The sequence below is a fragment of the Podarcis raffonei genome, chromosome 18 (genome assembly GCF_027172205.1).
Source record: "Podarcis raffonei isolate rPodRaf1 chromosome 18, rPodRaf1.pri, whole genome shotgun sequence".
Classification (NCBI taxonomy): Eukaryota; Metazoa; Chordata; class Lepidosauria; order Squamata; family Lacertidae; genus Podarcis; species Podarcis raffonei.
Genome location: NC_070619.1, coordinates 12,360,823 through 12,387,383, shown reverse-complemented (window position 1 = coordinate 12,387,383; position 26,561 = coordinate 12,360,823). Strand labels below are relative to the sequence as shown.

General features: G+C 47.7%; 1 protein-coding gene across 1 annotated transcript; it reads right to left on the bottom strand.

Annotated features, from left to right (window-relative positions):
• Window positions 1-13,292: 13,292 nt before the first annotated feature.
• LOC128405587 (vomeronasal type-2 receptor 26-like) lies at window positions 13,293-20,067 on the bottom strand. Its single transcript, XM_053372371.1, has 5 exons — window positions 19,407-20,067; window positions 17,869-18,711; window positions 16,100-16,318; window positions 14,837-14,963; window positions 13,293-14,260 (listed from the first exon to the last, which is right to left on the bottom strand). The coding sequence occupies exons 2-5, from the start codon at window positions 18,361-18,363 to the stop codon at window positions 13,350-13,352; spliced, it is 1,752 nt and encodes a 583-aa protein (XP_053228346.1). The 5' UTR covers window positions 18,364-18,711; window positions 19,407-20,067; the 3' UTR covers window positions 13,293-13,349.
• Between the last annotated feature and the right edge of the window lie 6,494 nt (window positions 20,068-26,561).

The window sequence follows — 26,561 nt, the reverse complement described above, 5'->3', positions numbered from 1 at the left end:
CCTCTTTTTTTAACCTTGTCAGATGAAATAAATTCTTGTCCCAATCTCTTATTTATGAGCAACCTCCTGTGGAGCCTCATTACATGTGTTTCCTGTAGACAAATCAAATCCAATTGTTCTTTTCTTAATATATGAAATACACTTTTCCTCTTTTGGGGGGAATTGAGACCATTACAATTCCAACTTAGAAGTTGCAGAGCCATAGTGGATTACTTACTCCCGCCGACTGCACCCAGTTGTTGTTCTTCCTCTGTCGGTAGTGTATCTTTCCCCGGTTCAGAAAGTCCAAATGATAAGTTTGCTATGTCTCGAATTTCTTCTGAAACGGTTGGCTCCTCTCCAATCACTCCCTTCTGTAAATTCTCCTCGTGTTCATTCAAGAATTTGTCTTTGTCCTCCACAGTCCTTATTCTTATTTTACTTCCTTTAAATTTGAAAGATAGGCCTTGGGGAAATTCCCATCTGAAGGGAATTCTATTTCTTTTCAATAGGTCCACCAGATCTCTATAGTGGGCCCTGACATCCAGTATAAGTTTAGGTATACCCCTGAAGATTTCCACAAAAGAGTCTTCAATTTCCAGGGTTCTTTGGTACTGTAGATTCAGAATTTTATCTCTTTCTTCTTTTGTTGCTCTGTTCTTTCTTTGTTTCCTGCCAATCCTAAAAGCACTCACTATCTTAATTTCTTCCTTCCCCAGATCTTTTGGCCAAAATTCTGTAAGTTCCTTTGTAAGATAGTCCACCAAATTGTCCTGCTCTTTTTCTGGTACTGCCCGGAGTCTTAAGTTCCTCTCTTTCCCTTGGAGTTCCAGCATAGACAAGGTCAAATCATGGTCCTCTAGTTTCTTATATACCGGTGGTATCTTCTCCTGAACAGCAGTTGCAATCTCCTTTGCTTCCTCAGCTAATTTCCTGGTCGAAGCCGATTCCTCTAATAGCTTCTCAATAGACTGTGTGTTAGAATTCACCTTCTTTCCCAATTCATTTATGCTTGTAGTATTCAAATTTATGCTTGTAGTATTCAGATCAATTTTTGCTGAGGCCTCAGCTACTTGCTTATTTGTCTCTGCAACCTGTTTAGCTAGATTTTCCAGTGATGCATTAATTTTGCTAAGTGCCTGAGCAAGTGGATCTTGAGATGACATAGCCTTTAGCCTTTGTTGTGAAACCGTAACTCCTGCTGAACCAACTGCTCCAGATGTTGAGGCCCTTCTCTGCTGAGCAATATCTATTTTGTATTGTTTCCCAGACCTGAGCGTCTTTTCTTCCGTCTGTTCTATCTTGCCCTTCTCATCTGCCATAGCACTCCCATACACAGTCCAAGGTCAGTCTCACGCCTAGTCACTTTGTTTTGGAAAAGAATTTTCCAGGCTCAGTTGTTTTGTAGCTTGGTACTTGCTACAACAAATCTCCTCTAGGGGGACACACTTCCAATTTCAGTTGCAACAAATATAGTCCTAGTAACTCCCCTTTGTTCTTTAACTATACACACTTTCAATCAAAAGTTACTTTTATATCCAAGTCCGTTTTAAAAGCAATTGTATCTTTTCACAGAGTATCAGTATTCTTTACCCTTAGCACTTTGACAGCTGTCAAATGCAGTCCGTTCCAGGTTTTAGAGGCAGCAGATAAAACTATACTTCTCGCTGTCTTTGCAGGAAATTAGTGCTCTAAATTTACCCCTCCACCCCTGCTAAGAGGAGGGGGATCCTTCTTTTTCGGTGGTGGATTTAGGATTTTTAAAGAACGTCTTCCAAAGTTACTGCTTTACAATCTCTTTGCTTTGTTCTGTCTACAAGTCGGGAGAAGCAGACTTCCTGTTTAAACTTCTCCCGTTTTGGTGCCAAATTTGCTTAGATTTTTTGGTAAAAATTTTTGCTTCTTACCCCTACTCACAGGTAGTTGCTTTCAGTTCCAAATTTCCAGAAAGGAATCTGCGCTCTCCGACAATGGCTTGCGGCTTCACCCCGCGAAGATGGTAGACGACTCTCAGCTCCGCGCCGCTCAACCCCGCTCCGTTCAGAAGCCTTTAAAAAGGCTCCCTTGCAGTCGGGGGGGGGGCGCAAATGGAGCCCGCCGAGTCTCCGAGTTCGCAGGCTTCACCGCCTGCGATTTCTTCGGGTCTCCGCTTCGCCGCAGCGGCCAGACCCATGCTTCACGGAGCCGGTTCCCTCCGGAGCTCAGAGGGAACCCGCCATTAATCGCTGGCGCCGACCGGAAGTCTCCCCTCTGCCCCTTTCCTACCTCTGAGACCCCTCTACCCTTTACATAGCTCTGTGGCTTCTCTGCCCCCTATTCTAGCTCTGAGACCCCTCTACCATTTTCATAGCTCTGTGGCCCCTCTGCCCCTTTCCTACCTCTGAGACCCCTCTACCCTTTACATAGCTCTGTGGCTTCTCTGCCCCCTATTCTAGCTCTGAGACCCCTCTACCCTTTACATAGCTCTGTGGCCCCTCTGCCCCTTTGCTAACAATGAAACCCCTCTACCCTTTACATAGCTCTGTGGCTCCTCTGCCCCTATTCTAGCTCTGAGACCCCTCTACCCTTTTCATAGCTCTGTGGCCCCTCTGCCCCTTTGCTAACAATGAAACCCCTCTACCCTTTTCATAGCTCTGTGGCTCCTCTGCCCCCTATTCTAGCTCTGAGACCCCTCTACCCCTTTTCATAGCTCTGTGGCTCCTCTGCCCCTGTTCTAGCTCTGAGACCCCTCTACCCTTTACATAGCTCTGTGGCTCTTCTGCCCCCTATTCTAGCTCTGAGACCCCTCTACCCTTTTCATAGCTCTGTGGCTCTTCTGCCCCCTATTCTAGCTCTGAGACCCCTCTACCCTTTTCATAGCTCTGTGGCTCCTCTGCCCCCTATTCTACCTCTGAGACCCCTCTATCCTTTACATAGCTCTGTGGCTCCTCTGCCCCCTATTCTAGCTCTGAGACCCCTCTAACCTTTTCATAGCTTTGTGGCCTCTCTGCCCCTTTGCTAACAATGAAAGCCCTCTACCCTTTACATAGCTCTGTGGCCCCTCTGCCCCCTATTGTAGTTCTGAGACCCCTCTACCCCTTTTCATAGCTCTGTGGCTCCTCTGCCCCTATTCTAGCTCTGAGACCCCTCTACCCTTTACATAGCTCTGTGGCCCCTCTGCCCCCTATTATGGCTCTGAGACCCCTCTACCCTTTTCATAGCTTTGTGGCTATTCTGCCCCCTATTCTAGCTCTGAGACCCCTCTACCCTTTTCATAGCTCTGTGGCTCCTCTGCCCCCTATTCTACCTCTGAGACCCCTCTATCCTTTACATAGCTCTGTGGCTCCTCTGCCCCCTATTCTAGCTCTGAGACCCCTCTAACCTTTTCATAGCTCTGTGGCCTCTCTGCCCCTTTGCTAACAATGAAAGCCCTCTACCCTTTACATAGCTCTGTGGCCCCTCTGCCCCCTATTCTAGCTCTGAGACCCCTCTACCCTTTTCATAGCTCTGTGGCTCTTCTGCCCCCTATTCTAGCTCTGAGACCCCTCTACCCTTTACATAGCTCTGTGGCCCCTCTGCCCCCTATTGTAGCTCTGAGACCCCTCTACCCTTTTCATAGTTCTGTGGCTCCTCTGCCCCCTATTCTAGCTCTGAGACCCCTCTACCCTTTACATAGCTCTGTGGCCCCTCTGCCCCCTATTGTAGCTCTGAGACCCCTCTATCCTTTTCATAGCTCTGTGGCCTCTCTGCCCCCTATTCTAGCTCTGAGACCCCTCTACCCTTTACATAGCTCTGTGGCCCCTTTGCCCCCTATTGTACCTCTGAGACCCCTCTACTCCTTTTCATAGCTCTGTGGCTCTTCTGCCCCCTATTCTAGCTCTGAGATCCCTCTACCCTTTACATAGCTCTGTGGCCCCTCTGCCCCCTATTCTAGCTCTGAGACCCCTCTACCCTTTACATAGCTCTGTGGCCCCTTTGCCCCCTATTGTACCTCTGAGACCCCTCTACTCCTTTTCATAGCTCTGTGGCTCTTCTGCCCCCTATTCTAGCTCTGAGACCCCTCTACCCTTTTCATAGCTCTGTGGCTCCTCTGCCCCCTATTCTAGCTCTGAGACCCCTCTACCCTTTACATAGCTCTGTGGCCCCTCTGCCCCCTATTGTAGCTCTGAGACCCCTCTATCCTTTTCATAGCTCTGTGGCCTCTCTGCCCCCTATTCTAGCTCTGAGACCCCTCTACACTTTACATAGCTCTGTGGCCCCTTTGCCCCCTATTGTACCTCTGAGACCCCTCTACCCTTTTCATAGCTCTGTGGCTCCTCTGCCCCTATTCTAGCTCTGAGACCCCTCTACCCTTTACATAGCTCTGTGGCCCCTCTGCCCCCTATTGTAGCTCTGAGACCCCTCTACCCTTTTCATAGCTCTGTGGCTCCTCTGCCCCTATTCTAGCTCTGAGACCCCTCTACCCCTTTTCATAGCTCTGTGGCTCCTCTGCCCCCTATTCTAGCTCTGAGACCCCTCTACCCTTTACATAGCTCTGTGGCCCCTTTGCCCCCTATTGTAGCTCTGAGACCCCTCTACTCCTTTTCATAGCTCTGTGGCTCTTCTGCCCCCTATTCTAGCTCTGAGACCCCTCTACCCTTTTCATAGTTCTGTGGCTCCTCTGCCCCCTATTCTAGCTCTGAGACCCCTCTACCCTTTACATAGCTCTGTGGCCCCTCTGCCCCCTATTGTAGCTCTGAGACCCCTCTATCCTTTTCATAGCTCTGTGGCCTCTCTGCCCCCTATTCTAGCTCTGAGACCCCTCTACCCTTTACATAGCTCTGTGGCCCCTTTGCCCCCTATTGTACCTCTGAGACCCCTCTACTCCTTTTCATAGCTCTGTGGCTCTTCTGCCCCCTATTCTAGCTCTGAGATCCCTCTACCCTTTACATAGCTCTGTGGCCCCTCTGCCCCCTATTCTAGCTCTGAGACCCCTCTACCCTTTACATAGCTCTGTGGCCCCTTTGCCCCCTATTGTACCTCTGAGACCCCTCTACTCCTTTTCATAGCTCTGTGGCTCTTCTGCCCCCTATTCTAGCTCTGAGACCCCTCTACCCTTTTCATAGCTCTGTGGCTCCTCTGCCCCCTATTCTAGCTCTGAGACCCCTCTACCCTTTACATAGCTCTGTGGCCCCTCTGCCCCCTATTGTAGCTCTGAGACCCCTCTAACCTTTTCATAGCTCTGTGGCCTCTCTGCCCCCTATTCTAGCTCTGAGACCCCTCTACACTTTACATAGCTCTGTGGCCCCTTTGCCCCCTATTGTACCTCTGAGACCCCTCTACGCTTTTCATAGCTCTGTGGCTCTTCTGCCCCCTATTCTAGCTCTGAGACCCCTCTACCCTTTACATAGCTCTGTGGCCCCTCTGCCCCCTATTGTAGCTCTGAGACCTCTCTACTCCTTTTCATAGCTCTGTGGCTCTTCTGCCCCCTATTCTAGCTCTGAGACCCCTCTACCCTTTACATAGCTCTGTGGCCCCTCTGCCCCCTATTGTAGCTCTGAGACCCCTCTACTCCTTTTCATAGCTCTGTGGCTCCTCTGCCCCCTATTCTAGCTCTGAGACCCCTCTACTCCTTTTCATAGCTCTGTGGCTCTTCTGCCCCCTATTCTAGCTCTGAGACCCCTCTACCCTTTTCATAGTTCTGTGGCTCCTCTGCCCCCTATTCTAGCTCTGAGACCCCTCTACCCTTTACATAGCTCTGTGGCCCCTCTGCCCCCTATTGTAGCTCTGAGACCCCTCTATCCTTTTCATAGCTCTGTGGCCTCTCTGCCCCCTATTCTAGCTCTGAGACCCCTCTACCCTTTACATAGCTCTGTGGCCCCTTTGCCCCCTATTGTACCTCTGAGACCCCTCTACTCCTTTTCATAGCTCTGTGGCTCTTCTGCCCCCTATTCTAGCTCTGAGATCCCTCTACCCTTTACATAGCTCTGTGGCCCCTCTGCCCCCTATTCTAGCTCTGAGACCCCTCTACCCTTTACATAGCTCTGTGGCCCCTTTGCCCCCTATTGTACCTCTGAGACCCCTCTACTCCTTTTCATAGCTCTGTGGCTCTTCTGCCCCCTATTCTAGCTCTGAGACCCCTCTACCCTTTTCATAGCTCTGTGGCTCCTCTGCCCCCTATTCTAGCTCTGAGACCCCTCTACCCTTTACATAGCTCTGTGGCCCCTCTGCCCCCTATTGTAGCTCTGAGACCCCTCTAACCTTTTCATAGCTCTGTGGCCTCTCTGCCCCCTATTCTAGCTCTGAGACCCCTCTACACTTTACATAGCTCTGTGGCCCCTTTGCCCCCTATTGTACCTCTGAGACCCCTCTACGCTTTTCATAGCTCTGTGGCTCTTCTGCCCCCTATTCTAGCTCTGAGACCCCTCTACCCTTTACATAGCTCTGTGGCCCCTCTGCCCCCTATTGTAGCTCTGAGACCTCTCTACTCCTTTTCATAGCTCTGTGGCTCTTCTGCCCCCTATTCTAGCTCTGAGACCCCTCTACCCTTTACATAGCTCTGTGGCCCCTCTGCCCCCTATTGTAGCTCTGAGACCCCTCTACTCCTTTTCATAGCTCTGTGGCTCCTCTGCCCCCTATTCTAGCTCTGAGACCCCTCTACCCTTTACATAGCTCTGTGGCTCCTCTGCCCCTATTCTAGCTCTGAGACCCCTCTACCCATTACATAGCTCTGTGGCTCCTCTGCCCCTATTCTAGCTCTGAGACCCCTCTACCCTTTACATAGCTCTGTGGCTCCTCTGCCCCTATTCTAGCTCTGAGACCCCTCTACCCTTTACATAGCTCTGTGGCCCCTCTGCCCCCTATTGTAGCTCTGAGACCCCTCTAGTCCTTTTCATAGCTCTGTGGCTCCTCTGCCCCCTATTGTAGCTCTGAGACCCCTCTATCCTTTTCATAGCTCTGTGGCCTCTCTGCCCCCTATTCTAGCTCTGAGACCCCTCTACCCTTTACATAGCTCTGTGGCCCCTTTGCCCCCTATTGTACCTCTGAGACCCCTCTACTCCTTTTCATAGCTCTGTGGCTCCTCTGCCCCCTATTCTAGCTCTGAGATCCCTCTACCCTTTACATAGCTCTGTGGCCCCTCTGCCCCCTATTCTAGCTCTGAGACCCCTCTACCCTTTACATAGCTCTGTGGCCCCTTTGCCCCCTATTGTACCTCTGAGACCCCTCTACTCCTTTTCATAGCTCTGTGGCTCTTCTGCCCCCTATTCTAGCTCTGAGACCCCTCTACCCTTTTCATAGCTCTGTGGCTCCTCTGCCCCCTATTCTAGCTCTGAGACCCCTCTACCCTTTACATAGCTCTGTGGCCCCTCTGCCCCCTATTGTAGCTCTGAGACCCCTCTATCCTTTTCATAGCTCTGTGGCCTCTCTGCCCCCTATTCTAGCTCTGAGACCCCTCTACACTTTACATAGCTCTGTGGCCCCTTTGCCCCCTATTATACCTCTAAGACCCCTCTACTCCTTTTCATAGCTCTGTGGCTCTTCTGCCCCCTATTCTAGCTCTGAGATCCCTCTACCCTTTACATAGCTCTGTGGCCCCTCTGCCCCCTATTCTAGCTCTGAGACCCCTCTACCCTTTACATAGCTCTGTGGCCCCTTTGCCCCCTATTGTACCTCTGAGACCCCTCTACTCCTTTTCATAGCTCTGTGGCTCTTCTGCCCCTATTTTAGCTCTGAGACCCCTCTACCCTTTACATAGCTCTGTGGCTCCTCTGCCCCCTATTCTAGCTCTGAGACCCCTCTACCCTTTACATAGCTCTGTGGCCCCTCTGCCTCTTTGCTAACAATGAAACCCCTCTACCCTTTTCATAGCTCTGTGGCTCCTCTGCCCCCTATTCTAGCTCTGAGACCCCTCTACCCTTTACATAGCTCTGTGGCCCCTCTGCCTCTTTGCTAACAATGAAACCCCTCTACCCTTTACATAGCTCTGTGGCTTCTCCGCCCCCTATTCTAGCTCTGAGACCCCTCTATCCTTTTCATAGCTCTGTGGCTCCTCTGCCCCCTATTCGAGCTCTGAGACCCCTCTATCCTTTTCATAGCTCTGTGGCCCCTTTGCCCCCTATTGTACCTCTGAGACCCCTCTACTCCTTTTCATAGCTCTGTGGCTCCTCTGCCCCCAATTGTAGCTCTGAGACCTCTCTACTCCTTTTCATAGCTCTGTGGCTCCTCTGCCCCCTATTCTAGCTCTGAGACCCCTCTACCCTTTACATAGCTCTGTGGCTCCTCTGCCCCCTATTGTAGCTCTGAGACCCCTCTATCCTTTTCATAGCTCTGTGGCTCCTCTGCCCCCTATTCTAGCTCTGAGACCCCTCTACCCTTTACATAGCTCTGTGGCCCCTCTGCCCCCTATTCTAGCTCTGAGACCCCTCTACCCCTTTTCATAGCTCTGTGGCTCCTCTGCCCCCTATTCTAGCTCTGAGACCCCTCTACCCTTTACATAGCTCTGTGGCCCCTCTGCCCCCTATTGTAGCTCTGAGACCCCTCTACCCTTTACATAGCTCTGTGGCCCCTCTGCCCCCTATTGTACCTCTGAGACCCCTCTACCCCTTTTCATAGCTCTGTGGCCCCTCTGCCCCTATTCTACCTCTGAGACCCCTCTACCCTTTACATAGCTCTGTGGCTCTTCTGCCCCTATTTTAGCTCTGAGACCCCTCTACACTTTTCATAGCTCTGTGGCTCTTTCCTACCTCTTAGACCCCTCTATACTTTTCATAGCTCTGTGGCCACTTTGCCCCTTCCTAGCTCTGAAACCCCTCTATTCTTTTCGTAGCTCTATCGCCACTTTGCCCTTATTCCAGCTCTCAGACCCCTCTACACTTTTCATAGCTCTGTCGTCCCTGTACCCCTCAGAGCTATGAAAAGTGTAGAGGGGTCTGAGAGCTGGAATAAGGGCAAAGTGGCAATAGAGCTACGAAAAGCATAGAGGGGTCTCAGAGCTAGAATGGGGCAAAGTAGCCACAGAGCTATGAAAAGGATAGAGGGGTCTCAGAGCTAGAATAGGGGGCATTTGGCCACAGAGCTATGAAAAGCAGAGAGGGGTCTCAGAGCTAGAATAAGGGGCAGAGGAGCCACAGAGCTATGAAAAGGGTAGAGGGGTCTCAGAGCTAGAATAGGGGCAGAGGAGCCACAGAGCTATGAAAAGGGTAGAGGGGTCTAAGAGGTATGAAAAGGGCCACAGAGCTATGAAAAGGATAGAGGGGTCTCAGAGCTAGAATAGGGGGCAGAGGAGCCACAGAGCTATGTAAAGGGTAGAGGGGTCTCAGAGGTAGAATAGGGGGCAGAGGAGCCACAGAGCTATAAAAGGAGTAGAGGGTTCTCAGAGGTAGAATAGGGGCAGAGGGGCCACAGAGCTATGAAAAGGGTAGAGGGGTCTCAGAGCTAGAATAGGGGGCCGAAGAGCCACAGAGCTAAGAAAAGGGTAGAGGGGTCTCAGAGCTAGAATAGGGGGCAGAGGGGCCACAGAGCTATGTAAAGTGTAGAGGGGTCTCAGAGCTACAATAGGAGGCAGAGGGGCCACAGAGCTATGTAAAGGGTAGAGGGCTCTCAGAGCTAGAATAGGGGGCAGAGGAGCCACAGAGCTATGAAAAGGAGTAGAGGGGTCTCAGAGCTACAATAGGGGGCAGAGGGGCCACAGAGCTATGTAAAGAGTAGAGGGGTCTCAGAGCTAGAATAGGGGGCAGAAGAGCCACAGAGCTATGAAAAGGAGTAGAGGGGTCTCAGAGGTAGAATAGGGGCAGAGGGGCCACAGAGCTATGAAAAGGAGTAGAGGGGTCTCAGAGCTACAATAGGGGGCAGAGGAGCCACAGAGCTATGAAAAGGGTAGAGGGGTCTCAGAGCTAGAATAGGGGGCAGAGGGGCCACAGAGCTATGTAAAGAGTAGAGGGGTCTCAGAGCTACAATAGGGGGCAGAGGGGCCACAGAGCTATGTAAAGTGTAGAGGGCTCTCAGAGCTAGAATAGGGGGCAGAGGAGCCACAGAGCTATGAAAAGGTGTAGAGGGGTCTCAGAGCTACAATAGGGGGCAGAGGGGCCACAGAGCTATGTAAAGGGTAGAGGGGTCTCAGAGCTAGAATAGGGGGCAGAAGAGCCACAGAACTATGAAAAGGGTAGAGGGGTCTCAGATGTACAATAGGGGGCAAAGGGGCCACAGAGCTATGTAAAGGGTAGAGGGGTCTCAGAGCTAGAATAGGGGGCAGAGAGGCCACAGAGCTATGAAAAGGATAGAGGGGTCTCAGAGCTAGAATAGGGGGCAGAGGAGCCACAGAGCTATGTAAAGGGTAGAGGGGTCTCAGAGCTAGAATAGGGGGCAGAGGAGCCACAGAGCTATGAAAAGGGTAGAGGGGTCTCAGAGATAGAATAGGGGGCAGAAGAGCCACAGAGCTATGAAAAGGAGTAGAGGGGTCTCAGAGCTACAATAGGGGGCAAAGGGGCCACAGAGCTATGTAAAGGGTAGAGGGGTTTCATTGTTAGCAAAGGGGCAGAGGGGCCACAGAGCTATGAAAAGGGTAGAGGGGTCTCAGAGCTACAATAGGGGGCAGAGGAGCCACAGAGCTATGTAAAGGATAGAGGGGTCTCAGAGCTAGAATAGGGGCAGAGGAGCCACAGAGCTATGAAAAGGGGTAGAGGGGTCTCAGAGCTACAATAGGGGGCAGAGGGGCCACAGAGCTATGTAAAGGGTAGAGGGGTCTCAGAGCTAGAATAGGGGGCAGAGAGGCCCCAGAGCTATGAAAAGGATATAGGGGTCTCAGAGCTACAATAGGGGGCAGAGGGGCCACAGAGCTATGTAAAGGGTAGAGGGGTCTCAGAGCTAGAATAGGGGGCAGAAGAGCCACAGAGCTATGAAAAGGAGTATAGGGGTCTCAGAGCTAGAATAGGGGGCAGAGGGGCCACAGAGCTATGTAAAGTGTTGGGGGGGTCTCAGAGCTACAATAGGGGGCAGAGGGGCCACAGAGCTATGTAAAGTGTAGAGGGCTCTCAGAGCTAGAATAGGGGCAGAGGAGCCACAGAGCTATGAAAAGGAGTAGAGGGGTCTCAGAGCTACAATAGGGGGCAGAGGGGCCACAGAGCTATGTAAAGGGTAGAGGGGTCTCAGAGCTAGAATAGGGGGCAGAAGAGCCACAGAGCTATGAAAAGGAGTAGAGGGGTCTCAGAGCTACAATAGGGGGCAGAGGGGCCACAGAGCTATGTAAAGGGTAGAGGGGTCTCAGAGCTAGAATAGGGGCAGAGGAGCCACAGAGCTATGAAAAGGGGTAGAGGGGTCACAGAGCTAGAATAGGGGGCAGAGGAGCCACAGAGCTATGTAAAGGGTAGAGGGGTCTCAGAGGTAGGAAAGGGGCAGAGGGGCCACAGAGCTATGAAAAGGGTAGAGGGGTTTCATTGTTAGCAAAGGGGCAGAGGGGCCACAGAGCTATGAAAAGGGTAGAGGGGTTTCATTGTTAGCAAAGGGGCAGAGGGGCCACAGAGCTATGAAAAGGGTAGAGGGGTCTCAGAGCTAGAATAGGGGGCAGAGGAGCCACAGAGCTATGTAAAGGATAGAGGGGTCTCAGAGCTAGAATAGGGGCAGAGGAGCCACAGAGCTATGTAAAGGGTAGAGGGGTCTCAGAGCTACAATAGGGGGCAGAGGAGCCACAGAGCTATGAAAAGGGGTAGAGGGGTCTCAGAGCTACAATAGGGGGCAGAGGGGCCACAGAGCTAGAATAGGTGTAGAGGGGCCACAGAGCTATGAAAAGTATAGAGGGGTCTAAGAGGTAGGAAAGGGGCCACAGAGCTATGAAAAGGGTAGAGGGGTCTCACAGGTAGAATAGGGGCAGGGGGGCCTCAGAGGTAGGAAAGGGGTAGAGGGGCAACAGAGGTAGAGGGAGGGCAGGAATCGAACCCATGGCTTCAAGCCAGAAGAAAGGAGATTCCAACTAAACATCAGGAAGAACTTCATGGGAGTAAGAGCTGTTCGGCAGTGGATCGGGCTCCCTTGAGAGGTTGTGGACTCTCCTTCCTTGGAGGTCTTAAAGAAGAGGTTGGATGGTCATCTGTCAAGAATGCTTTAGCTCAGATTCCTGCATTTCAGCGGGTCAGACTAGATGACCCTTGAGGTCCCTTCCGATTCTATGAAAAGTCTTGATAAAATCATGCTTCAGATGCTGACGCATTACCGCAAACCCAAGGATTTCTTAACAGGTTTCCAGATAACAAATCGGTATTTTGTAACAGCATCTTCTGGCTGTTTCAACATCACCAGATGTGCATCGATAGCACCAGATGCTTATTTCAGAGATGCCAATGGAGGTGCGTGAGCCCATTTTTAATCTGGTGGAAGAATGTGGCTATTCAAATGGAATTTGTTTCTGTTAGCAGGTGGTAAAGTAAACTTGTGCTCTGCTTGGGGCTGCCTTGGAAGGTGACCCGGAAACTGCAACTAATCCAGAATGTGGCAGCCAGACTGGGGACTGGGAGTGGAGACCACTTAACACCAGTCCTGAAAGACCTGCATTGGCTCCCAGGACATTTCCAAGCACAATTCAAAGAGTTGGTGCTGACTTTGAAAGCCTGAAATGGCCTCAAAGACCCAGTATCCCTGAAGGAGTGTGTGCACCCCAGACACCGGGATCCCTCTCCCGAGGTCCTTCTGGCGCTTCCCTCCCTGTGAGAAGTAAGGTTACAGGGAACCTGGCAGAGGGCCTTCTCGGTGGTGGCGCCTGCCCTGTGGAACGCCCTCCCATCAGATGTCAAGGAAACAAGGAGGGGCTGGAATAGGACGTCCCTCTTTTCAGGGAAGAAATATTGGAGGGGATGGAATAGGACGTCCCTATTTTCAAGGGAGAAATGTTGCAGGGGGTGCGTATGATATCAGCAAACAATATATATATATTTGCCAAATCGTTTTTATTGATTTTTCCAATTTTTTTCCACAGATTAAAACAAATTTAATACAATGTTTCCAGAAACTGATTTCCCGCACTTTGTTCTCAAAGCATCCAAGGTTTCCCTCTTGTTGCTGCTTTATTTTCCTAGTTCCCCACTTTTGAAACACCACAACAGAGTTGATTTATTTATATTTTTAATGGCCTTTCCCGGCTCCTCAATTTTATTTCCAACAAACTGGATGATTTGAGAGGAAGAAGGAACATTTAGCAAAGCAAGGAAATATGTGGCTATCTTTTTTTGGCTAGATCTTTTATAAAGACAGATGTAAATATTAAATGGTCCCCCTATCTTAACTCAAATAGCAACCATCAGCTTCCTCTCAACTCAAAGACAACCACGACACTAATAAACAGCGGCACAATAGTCAGGAAAAAAACAGATACGGAATGGAATTTATTTATTTACTGTACAGAATAATTTAACTTAAAAATTCTGTTAAATTACCTTACGCTTTTTCCTAACCAGATGATCTTTGCTGTTGAGGTGAGGCCTCAGGAGAATAAGGTAACACTTGGGGAAGAAAACGCAACCCAGGAGACCAGCGCCGGAAGCCAAGATGGAGAAGATCTCCACGGCCACCGTGAACTTGCCCTTGGTGCTCAGGTAGGTGGGGACGAAGGAAACCCAAACGCTGCAAAAGACCAGCATGCTGAAGGTGATGAACTTGGCTTCGTTGAAACTATCGGGCAACTTTCTGGTGAAGAAAGCCACCAGGAAACTGACCAGGGCCAGGAAGCCCAGGTAACTCAGGACAGTGTAAAACATGGCGGCCGAACCTTCGTTGCATTCGGCTACAATCTCTCCCGGTGTGGAATGGAAGTCCAGGTTTGGGAATGGCGGAGAGGTTGCGAGCCAGACGGCGCAGATAACGGCTTGGATAAACAGGCAGGCCACCACAATGGAGTTGGCCGGTTGTCTCTGCAAAACCTTCCTCGCGGCGTTTCCCGGCTGGGTGGCCACGAAGGCCAGGACGACCGTGATGGTTTTTGCCAGTACGGAAGAGACGGCAACAGAGAAAACGGTGCTGAAAGCCATTTGACGGAGAAGGCAGATGGTCTTCTTGGGACGGCCGATGAAGAGGAAGGGGCAGAGGAAGCAGAGCTGGAGGGAGGCGAGGAGGACGTAGGTGAGGTCTCGGTTGTTGGCTTTGACAATGGGTGTGTCGCGTTGTTGGATGAAGATCGCCAGCACCAGGGAGGTTGTGAGGAACAGCAGGAGAGCCAGAAAAGCTAAAACCATCCCAAGAACATCTTGGTAAGAGAGGAAGTTGGTCTTCTTGGAAATACACTGGTCTTGGTCCTTGTTTGGGTATTGATCTTCAGGGCACTTGGTGCAGTGAACTGCGTCTGGCACAAAGAAGCAGAACTGAGATACTTCACACATGCTATGAAGTTTCATCCAAACATTTCTGGAAACCTTCTCTCTTTAAATTTACTCTTTAAACTATTCCTCTTCTCCTCGCCCCAGGGTTCTGTCTCTTTCCAAGCCACTCTTGTCTAAACAACTTCTGCGCTTTAATTTGGGTGTCTAAGTTGCTTCTGAATTCTGGTGCTGGAGGAGACTCTTGAGAGTCCCATGGACTGCGAAAAGATCCAACCTCTCCATTCGGAAGGAAATCAGCCCTGAGTGCTCACTGGAAGGACAGATCCTGAAGCTGAGGCTCCAAGACTTTGGCCACCTCAGGAGAAGAGAAGACTCCCTGGAAAAGACCCTGATGTTGGGAAAGATGGAGGGCACAAGGAGAAGGGGGCGACAGAGAACAAGATGGTGGGACAGTGTTCTCGAAGCTACCAGCTTGAGTTTGACCAAACTGCGGGAGGCAGAGGAAGACAGGAGGGCCTGGCGTGCTCTGGTCCAGGGGGTCATGAAGAGTCGGACACGACTAAATGACTAAACAACAACAACAACAAAGTTGGTCCTACCTGTCTGGTTAGAGAAGGTCCCTTCTGGGCAAGAGACACATTCGTAGCAGCAAACCGGCCTCCCCTCTAGAACTTTTCTGCTCTGTCCTGGAGGGCAACTTTCTACACACCTGGAGAATGGGGTCTTCTAAAATGGAAGAAACAATAAGATTGCTGGATTTTTCTCTGTACAAGGTAAACGTTTCTCTTTTGCTACTTCGAAGAACTTCCTTCTTGCTGATAACAGGTGGACAACTTGTGGGGTGAGGGAAACATGTTGGTAAGTTATTCGGCACCGCAAAAATAGAAACCCAGATCTCTTAATAATAATAATAATTTATATCGTGTCATCTATGCATACAGCTCTGTACAGAACTAAGCAATAGAATAGAATAGAATTTATTATTTATACCCAGCCCATCTGGCTGGGTTTCCCCAGCCACTCTGGGTAGCTTCCAACAGAGTATTAAAATATGAACAACACAATACAAATTAATAATATTAACATGCATCATTCAGAAGTCATTTCAATGCATATCATAAAACCAGCTAGCCGAAACAGCTATTGCAATTCTGGGCTGCATCAGCAGAAGTCGAGTGTCCAGATCAAGGGAAGTCATAGTCCCGCTCTATTCTGCTTTGGTCAGATCACACCTGGAATATTGTTTCCAGTTCTGGGCAGCACAATTTAAGAAGGATGTTGACAAGCTGGAAGGTGGGCAGAGAAGAGCGACCAAGATGGTCAAGGGTCTGGAAGCCATGCCTGATGAGGAACAGTTGAAGGAGTTGAGAATGTTTAGCCCGGAAAAGAAGAGGCTGAGAGGAGATATATCTTCAAATATCTGAAGGGCTGTCACATGGAAGCATGGTACAATTGACACGCCAAGGAAGTGATACCCTTTGCAGCCTTTTGTATGAAAATGAGAGGATTAACATGAGTTTGTTGGGAACCAACCCAAAGGCGATTCCAACAATCTAAGCAAAAAATAAACAGAGGTTGAGCTAAAAATGTATTATCAACAGAAAGGGGAAGAGAAGAATGAATGCTAGCTACATTACGGAGAATGGAATCTAGTGCAATAGTCAATATTTAGTCAAAAACTTTCAACTAAATAAAGCCATTGGTTTGATTCGGCAAAGGGTGCTGTTACATTGCCAAAGGATTTGGCAGCAATTTTTCAAGCAAGGGGTTTGATAGTGTTGCCACGCTCTCGTCTAGGTTGTCTTCTGTCTGCCCCAACCTAAGAATTGGACATGAATATGGAGTATTCAGATTGTCTGCACCTGAGTAACCCACACGATTGCATCGGGGTTAAGGCTGAAGTCCTCTCCTGGGGCTGCGTGAGGATCCAAACCTCCAACTTTCACTTCGGCCCACGATCCGTTGGGGAAGAAGACGCCGTTCAGAATATCATAGGCTGCCGGTCTCTTGTCATGTTCCGTAAAATATATCTCATCCCCAGCCGTGTTGTTAAACCGAATCTTCCTCAAAGAGGCCAGAATCTGAAATTAAAGAAATGTGATAGTATTTGTAACACCTGATAAATTATCTAAAACATATAAGAATGTTTCTAATAACCGCTGGAAGTGCAAAGAGATGGTTTTTCCCCATATGCGGGGGACTTGTAAAAAAGCGAGGGTATTTGAGGAAATGATATGTGATGAGATGAAAAAGATGTTTGAGCCGAATATACAAAAAACAGCAACAACAAACACTCCTGAAGCTTTTCTTCAAAGGATTACAGGGACAGAAATTGCAAAGAAGATGGTTGTATATGTATATAACTACAGGAGCTAGGATTCTTGATGCTCAGAAATGGAAAAAGTTCTCAGTAAAGAAGAACAGATCAGCAAAGTTATGGACTATGTCGAACCAGCAAAGCTAACAGCTAAAATGAGATTGTTGGTGTTTTGATGGTTGCTTTATTTTTTTGAACAATGGAAGCATTTTTCCCCGGGTTATTTGAAGAAATACTACAGCAGGAAGAATCCACCAGCAGGTTTTGAACTATGAGCAACAGAACGATTAAAGATTATTGCCTTACGACCATGTATTTTAAAAATAGGGAAGACAGGGTTCGCCAAAGCAGGGGTGGAGATAAGAAAAACATGGAAAATGTGGTGGGAAGTTGATGTTTAAAATAGGTATTGGAGTTTTTACGTAGAGCTTTTGGAAATTTAATAAGAAGTGAAATGAAAGAGGTTTGGCAAGCTGCGGTTGTGAAACAGGTCTAGAGAGTTGTGGCGATGTATTAGTGATGTATGGTAGTGAGAGCTGGACCATCAAGAAGGCTGATGGCCGAAGAATTGATGCTTTTGAATTATGGCGCTGGAGGAGACTCTTGAGAGTCCCATGGACTGCGAGAAGATCAAACCTCTCCATTCTGAAGGAAATCAGCCCTGAGTGCTCACTGGAAGGACAGGTCCTGAAGCTGAGGCTCCAAGACTTTGGCCACCTCAGGAGAAGAGAAGACTCCCTGGAAAAGACCCTGATGTTGGGAAAGATGGAGGGCACAAGGAGAAGGGGACGACAGAGGACGAGATGGTGGGACAGTGTTCCTGAAGCTACCAGCATGAGTTTGACTAAACTGCAGGAGGCAGGAGGAAGACAGGAATGCCTGGCGTGCTCTGGTCCATGGGGTCACGAAGAGGCGGACACGACTAAACGACTAAGCAACAAATTGTGAGACAACCATTGTGATGAGTTGACTTTGGACCTGCCCTCTGTTTTCTGAAAGAGAAAAGATTGCTGTGGGTCGGATTCAAGTGGAGATCAGAGATGTGGTCCAGGTAGGGAGACTGAGCAGCCTTTCAGAAAAACCAACCCATGGCACCTCTGGGCTCTTTGGGACTTCCTTGACCCTCGCTGACATCTTCTCAGGACTCCAGAGAGGGTCTTCTCATGAGCCAACTCCCCAACACTCTCTTTCCATTTCCAGGTTTGAACCCAACGATTTGATGGTTTCCTGGCGCCACGCAGATATGCAGTTGCACGCGAGTCGATCGTGCAGAAGTGGGGAACACACCTGTAACTGGTTCTGCGAAGACGTTACCTGCCAAGGCTGGAGATTCAGAAGTCTCTTGCCGCGTGGCACCATTGCAAGTTTGGATCCAGTTGAATACATGGCGTCATGCAACGCGTGGGCCGTAGAATAGACAGCGTTGTAGATGCTGTAACTGTAGCCAGTCATCTCAGTCGAAAACACAAAGGCTGGGAGATCCTCTGGTTTTTCCTGGCCTGTGCAGTTCCGCTGGTTCTTCAAAACGTTCTGGTCTGGTTTCAGAAATTTACAGTCAAATACCACTTCCCACCAGCGACGGAAAAAGATGTCTTCCGGAGACCGGTATGGATCTAAAGCAGAGAGAAATTTGTCGAACCCAGGCACTTTTCTCGTGCGGATTTTGAAGAAAATGGACCCATGGAAATGTTTCAGATACTTAAACGTTCTGGCGGATCTCGCAGCAGCAAAATCCCACTGGGATGTCAGGATCCAAACCTTCCCAGCTGAGGTCCCCTTGTTTTTCACCAGTTGGGTGATGGGCGCCATTAAATATCGGATGGAATTGGCGTCTACAAAGAAAACCACCGTCTGAGCCTCACTCTCGTAAACCTTTGAAACCTGTTTTGCCCATTGTTTCAAATGCGGCAAAAGGACGTGCGTTTCTGGCACAGCCTTTTCCGTGAACGCCACGCAGATGTCGTTCCGGGCGAGGAGCGGCGCCAAAGTCCGGATGAAAATTTCGCCGCCGTCATCCTCCAAAGCGATGAGTCCCACCCAATTCCAGCGGAAATGCAGGAATAGCGAGACTAAACCCCTGAACTGAAGGATCTCGTTGGGGTCGATGTGATAGAAAGAAGGAGATGCAAATCCCAGTTTGGGTGAGCCGTAACCGAGCTGAAAGAAGGAATGGCTTTATTTCCGATACGATAATCTTTATTGTCTTTGTCCCATACAGAACAAGGAAATTGAAAAAATCTACATCAGTCATTCAAAAACCCACAAGCCACAACTGCTGCTCGTATTTTGTTAGCTAAAAAATGGAAAACCCAAGAATTACCAACGATAGAAGAATGGCAGATGAAGATGATGGATTTTTCGGAGCTAGCTGACCTAACCGGAAGAGTCCATGACCAGAAGGAGGAGGAGTATCAGGAAGAGTGGATTAAATTTAATGATTATTTAGTTAAATATGTTAAATTAAACTAACTGAAAACAGCTTGCAGATACCTAATTGGCTTAGGATTTTATTTGTGTTAAGTGATGAATTAATATGTTTAATTTAGTAAAGTGAAGATTTAAGGATGTTAATGTTGAAGTTAAATTTTATAAGAATTGTGACTTGGGAAACCGTTAAAAGGATATACAATGAAATTCAACCAAGGGGAAGATGGGAAGTCACTTAACAAAGTTAATAAGTGTAATTTTCAATAAGGCTATGATTTATGTTTGTCCTATGTGTTTGTTTGTTTATAATATTGTGAAAACCAATAAAAAAATTTGGAAAAAACAACAACTCACAAGCCTGCTATCCCAGCCTGGTTAATCCCCTAAAAACTCTGATACCCCATAAGTGAATACAATAGACTCACATAAAGACTACCTTACACTGCGTTTAAAACCAAAATCGCATTTGGATAGAAACTGTTTCTCAGGCGGCTAGTCCTAGTCTTTATAACCTGTACCTTCTTCCAGAAGGCAGAAGCTGAAAGAGATCATTTCCGGGGTGCGCACTATCCTGCGCTATCTCTGCCGCTTTCTTATGGCACCTGGAAGCATAGATTTGATCCAAGGTGGGAAGAGTGCACCCAATTATTCTCTCCGCAGTCTTTACAGCCCTGGACAGCGTTGTTTTTTTCCGGTAGAAAAGGTGGCCCGCACGCCATGGAACTCTTTTGCAGAGCGTGGGTTTTGCATCCCTGCACCAAAGGAACCCAGAACCCTGGTCGATTTCTCTCCTTACCTGCGGGATCTTGAAGGCACTCAAGATCGACACCATCTGCCTTGACGTCTTTGAGTCGAGGCTGCCAATGACGGACAGCAGCTTGTCCTGCTTGTCGCAGTTGTAGTTTGGCACCATTTGTCTCCGCGTGGAGATGAGGGCAAGGCTGGTTTCCGTGGGCTTGTTTGCAAAACTGCTTTCCTGGTAGATGCGGAAGCCCAGGGTGGCGTTGGGCAGAAGCGTCAAGTCCCTGTTGAGTTCCTGGATGGCAAAACCCAAAGCCAGGATATACTGGTAGTTCTTGGGCATGGGGCTACAATGAGAGTAGTAACATTTTCTGAGAATCCTCTGGAAAAATCTCTCAAAGGACTGCTGATGGCATTTTACCATTGTACTGTTGATAGTCTATTAACTTATGGTCTGTGTGTGTGGTTTGGGAGCTCCACGGTCAGGGGAAAAACAATGCTGTCCAGGGTTGTAAAGACTGCGGAGAGAATAATTGGGTGCCCTCTTCCCACCTTGGATCAAATCTATGCTTCCAGGTGCCATAAGAAAGCGGCAGAGATAGCGCAGGATAGTGCGCACCCCGGAAATGATCTCTTTCAGCTTCTGACTTCTATGTTATAAAGACTAGGACTAGCCGCCTGAGAAACACTTTCTATCCAAATGCGATTTTGGTTTTAAACGCAGTGTAAGGATTCTCTATGGGAGTATATTGTATTCAATTATAGGGTATCAGAGTTTTTAGGGGGCTAACCAGGCTTGGATAGCTGGGATAGCAGGCTTGTGGGTTTTTGAATGTCTGATGTAGTTTTTTTCAATTTCGTTGTTATGTATGGGACAATGACAATAAAGATTATCGTATCGTGTGTAATAGGGGTTTAACTTTTAAAAAAATGATTTCCTGTATCATAAAGGGCTGAACTTGTGCTTAGAAACTCTGAAAAGGGGACTAATTCTTCTCCGTTGCAAAGTACTTACCCAGAGTCTTTTCTGTTTGGGGATAATTGTGCACAGCTGAAAACGCTGGCAGCATTAAGATAAATTCAACAGTGCAGATAAGTTTTGATGGATGCAATAATGGAATACTGAATATTGTTGTTTTTGGGAATTGTGTAAAATGAACCATGGAAGGAGAAGAAGGGAAGGCATTGATATCTTAAGGATGTAAAAAGGAGTGCTTTGAATTGTGACACAGAAAATTTAATAAAAATTGGATATAAAGGTTATTATTGCTCTTTAAAAAAATACTGGGCCAATCCACAAATTCGGCCTCTCTGAGAACTTACATGAAATTGGGGGAGTCCCCTTCTCTGAAATACTGTTTAAAAGATAACTTTCTGACTAGAGCTCTGAAGAGAGGCAAATTCCCACCGACAATGAGATCACCTGGGCTGTAGCAGTTTTCCTGGAGTCGCAAAGGTCTGATGAATTGTCTTCCGATCTCCAGCATCGCACAGCTGTCCTGCGGCAACAGCCAACACAAAAACATCAACGATGTCATCTGCAGCCGGAAAAATATTATCCCTCCTAAAGCAATGGCACTTTTGCAGAACCCGATTTCCAAACCGCCCAATTTCATCAGGGGTTTCAGATAATAGGATAAATATACCGTGGTCAAAACTGCCATTTTCCCCATCCCAGCCCCGCCAGGAAAAGCTCTGAATATTATTATTTGGTTTTAATCGCAGGTGTTCTTTCTTGCATTCTTCGTTTTCTTGATTATTGGTATTTAGAACCCCCCAAGGGGTGATGAGGAATTGTGACAAGCTTAAATAAAATTAACGCCGTCTGTGTAATTCTAGGTTCTCCCCACAATTTGGTGAGAAGCGGAGGGGGGAAAACATGTTTTCGTCGCAGGGATTGGGCCGTTGTTGTCAAGTTATGGGTTTTCGGGAGGATGTGAAATGGAACGCCTAAATCAAAAAATGGTAACCAAAGAAACTCGTACAAAGTCCCTTAGTCCAGGATGAATGGTTTGGAAAAGATTGGGGCATGGTTGTATACAGTGCTGGATTTACGTATAAGCTAAACAAGCTCTAGCTTAGGGCCCCACTCTCTTGGGGCCCCCCCAAAAAAAAATTAAAGGGGAAAAACAACAACTGGATGCATACATTTCCAAAATACAAGATAAAAAATAAATAAAACCTACACCCAGCAACAGTGTTTAGTGTTGTGTAGGCTCCTATGGTGTAAGCCATGGGCCTTGCCTGCTCCCTAAAATATCATGGGATATTCAGAGAAATATATATACCGTATTTTTCACTCTATAAGACGCACCAGACCACAAGACGCACCTAGTTTTTGGAGGAGGAAAACAAGAAACAAAATATTCTGAATCTCAGAAGCCAGAACAGCAAGAGGGATCTCTGCGCAGCGAAAGCAGCAATCCCTCTTGCTGTTCTGGCTTCTGGGATAGCTGCGCAGCCTGCATTCGCTCCACAAGACGCGCACACATTTCCCCTTACTTTTTAGGAGGGAAAAAGTGAGTCTTATAGAGCAAAAAATACGGTATATATGGATAGGTATTTAGCATTGTTACAACTTGACATTTGTCAAATCAAATAAAAACGATTTTTTTAAAAAAAGATAAAATATTCCGTCATTTCTGCAACATCTGTCCTGCGATCAAATCTTGGGAATTTCGCTGAGCAGGCGCTGGCTGCAACTGCTGGGAGTTGTAGCACAGTCTGCCCTGAGGGCGCCAGGTTAGCAATGCCTGGCTGCAAGACAGGAAAGTAGCCCAGGGCTTCGAGATCTGATGCACCGATTTTGGGGTTGAAGAGAGAAAAACAAGGAGAAGAACGTCCGTCTAACACATCCTTACCACGAAGCAGCTGTCCTGTATACGCAGGTGCGGAATTGGGTAACGACAATACAGACCACGAGGACTGACACAATTGTTGTGGCTGAGACCTGCGGTCTGGGGAGGTGTACAAATTTAATAGAGATACTTCCTTTTTGAGTTCCTTCGAGTTACAGGATGTACTTTAAAAATCAACACAGATTTGGAGATTTTAAAACAGAAACATAGATTTGGAGATATAAGGGAGGGAATGCGTCAGATAACCATGAAATGAATTAATTAGCAAAGGTAATATAAGCAAGTGCGTTTGCTTTTGTTTTTCGAGGGCACATTGTAGCCTGCAAAGGCAGAATCAGGAATTTAACGGTGCGGCCCAACGCAGGTTGACTCAGAAGCAGGGATGTGGCGGTGGAATTCAGTGAGGTTTGCATTTCCCAGATTAGAAATTCAATTCGTTCTGCGTTTTAAAATGTGAGCCGACCTACGCTCCAAAACAATACAGAAACGAAAGCACAACTGTCTTTTGAAATTTGCACTGTTTTGAATTTTGCAGTAGAGTTCTGCATCCCAGTTTTGTGTAAAAACAAATGCACAGACAAGGGTGAACTGTGCACATATTAGTGCTCGTACTAGTGAAAATAACATTAAAATGCATTCCATTCTGCAATATCGCTTTGCAAAAAAAATAAAATGTGCATATTGTGAGAAATTTAGACTGAAAGTGCTGTTGAAATCTCAGGAGGACGTTGTTATAAAATATCTACAAACTGATGTGGAAATACGGAGAACTGTAAAAATGAGAAGTAGAGATCATTAATCCCCATTTACTCTCGCCTGCTCTATAGATAAAATACGAGTGAAACTGAAAGATTCTGAAGACATAAGGGATATATTTTGAAGAGATAAGGGTCTGGTTACAATTTCACCAATTAAATTATACTTTCAAGACAGACAAAAAGAAAGGTTTAAGTCGTGAGATCTCAAGGTTTCCAAAAGATCTGTTTAAAAACAATCCAAAACTATTGTCGAAAATGTACAGATTGTTCTTGGGACTGTGTACAAAAGATGAACAGGTTAAACCCATAGTGACACACTGGGCAAGGGATTTGGGGCATAATATTCGGCTTCTATGGAAAACTGACTTGAAATTGTATGCTAAAAGAAAACGATATGAAAATGATGTGCATTGAGAAAAACAAGGGGAAGAACGTCCGTCTAACGCATCCTTAGCACGAGTCAGCTGTCCTGTATACGCAGGTGCGGAATTGGGAAACGACAATACAGACCACAAGGACTGACACAATTGTTGTGGCTTGAGGCAAGAGGAAATGGGTTACTCCACTCCGAGGGACTGGAGTGCTTTGCAGAAAAATAAACATTGTTTGGACACCAGGACGCAATGATCTGCATCCATTTGTTGTTGTTGTTGAGTTGTTTAGTGGTGTCCGACTCTTGGTGACCCCCTGGACCAGAGCATGCCAGGCACTCCTGTCTTCCACTGCCTCCCGCAGTTTGGTCAAACTCATGCTGGCAGCTTCCAGAACACTGTCCCACCATCTCGTCCTCTGTCGTCCCCTTCTCCTTGTGCCCTCCATCTTCCCCAACATCAGGGTCTTTTCCAGGGAGTCTTCTCTTCTCAGGAGGTGGCCAAAGTATTGGAGCCTCAGCTTCAGGATCTGTCCTTCCAGTGAGCACTCAGGGCTGATTTCCTTCCAAATGGAGAGGTTTGATCTTCTCGCAGTCCATGGGACTCTCAAGAGTCTCCTCCAGCACCAGAATTCAAAAGCATCCGTTCTTCGGCCATCAGCCTTCTTTATGGTCCAGCTCTCACTTCCATACATCACTATCTGCATCCATATCCTTCTTGAAATGTGATCATAGAATCATAGAGTTGGAAGAGACCACAAGGGCCATCGAGTCCAACCCCCTGCCAAGCAGGAAACACCATCAGAGCACTCCTGACATATGGTTGTCAAGCCTCTGCTTAAAGACCTCCAAAGAAGGAGACTCCACCACACTCCTTGGCAGCAAATTCCACTGTTGAACAGCTCTTACTGTCAGGAAGTTCTTCCTAATGTTTAGGTGGAATCTTCTTTCTTGTAGTTTGGATCCATTGCTCCGTGTCCGCTTCTCTGGAGCAGCAGAAAACAACCTTTCTCCCTCCTCTATGTGACATCCTTTTATATATTTGAACATGGCTATCATATCACCCCTTAACCTCCTCTTCTCCAGGCTAAACATGCCCAGCTCCCTTAGCCGTTCCTCATAAGGCATCGTTTCCAGGCCTTTGACCATTTTGGTTGCCCTCCTCTGGACACGTTCCAGTTTGTCAGTGTCCTTCTTGAACTGTGGCGCCCAGAACTGGACACAGTACTCCAGGTGAGGTCTGACCAGAGCAGAATACAGTGGCACTATTACTTCCCTTGATCTAGATGCTATACTCCTATTGATGCAGCCCAGAATTGCATTGGCTTTTTTAGCTGCCGCGTCACACTGTTGGCTCATGTCAAGTTTGTGGTCAACCAAGACTCCTAGATCCTTTTCACATGTACTGCTCTCAAGCCAGGTGTCACCCATCTTGTATTTGTGCCTCTCATTTTTTTTGCCCAAGTGCAATACTTTACATTTCTCCCTGTTAAAGTTCATCTTGTTTGTTTTGGCCCAGTTCTCCAATCTGTCAAGGTCGTTTTAAAGTGTGATCCTGTCCTCTGGGGTGTTAGCCACCCCTCCCAGTTTGGTGTCATCTGCAAATTTGATCAGGATGCCCTTGAGTCCATCATCCAAGTTGTTGATAAAGATGTTGAATAAGACCGGGCCCAAGACAGAACCCTGTGGCACCCCACTAGTCACTCTTCTCCAGGATGAAGAGGAACCATTGATGAGCACCCTTTGGGTTCGGTCAGTCAGCCAGTTACAAATCCACTGAGTGGTAGCATAGTCAAGATAACCTGATCTCTGCTGAGTCTACATTGCAGGGTTGTTGCGAGCATCCGTGGAGGGCTTGGGATGCCGTGAGCTCCTTGGACCAAACATGAATGACTAAGTAAAGAAACACAGAAGTTGAGAATGAAGGGAGAGATTCAGATGAGGGATTTCCAGGCAGGGCCGTCTTTACCCAGGAGTGCAAGGGGTGTGGGGCACCCGGGTGTTGAATTCTGGGGGGCACCCGGCGCCCGCTGCTGAAGCCACCTAAGCTCTTAACTATCTACCTCATGGGTAGGCAACCTGAGGCCCAATCGCCTTCTCAACCCAGACGGTCCGGGAATCAGCGTGTTTTTACATGAGGAGAATGTGTGCTTTTATTTAAAATGCATCTCTGGGTTATTTGTGGGGCATAGGAATTCGTTTTCTTCTTCTTTGAAATATAGTCTGGCCCCCCACAAGGTCTGAGGGACAGTGGACCTGCTGAAAAAGTTTGCTGACCCCTCTCTGTCTTATCCATATTGAACTTCAGTTCAGGCAAACAAGTCTGGGGAACCACCTGCTACTAGAAGATGTGATATAAAGGTTAACTTTGAAAGCCAAGAGGTGGGAGGGAAGGAAGTCAACAGGTTCTAAAGGGCCAAAGAGGTAAAGTGGAAATAATGATGTGATTATATATGTTTAAATGGAAAATGAATAAAAATATTTTTTAAAAAAATAAAGGCTGAACGGATATTTTGCAAATAACAGCAATGGGGGGAAATCGAACCGATTTCTGCTCCGCCCTGAAAAACGTTATTTCTTTAGAAAAGTTGCGCAACCTGAGAGTTTGGAAAGATGACCCCAGAACCCAGGACTCAGATTCACGGGTTTTCTGGACTTCTGCAGAATCAATGAGGCAAGAATGTCGCAAGGAATTGTGGGCAGGAAGGATGTTGAGTAGAGTCTCACCTATAAAAAGAGGACCAGCGATGCTTTTTACTACAGAGAGAAACGAGACAAGGACAGACGGACAAGGACAGACGGACAAGACCCTTTTGGCTGGAAGAGAGGTATGTTGCATTTTGGGGAACCGAA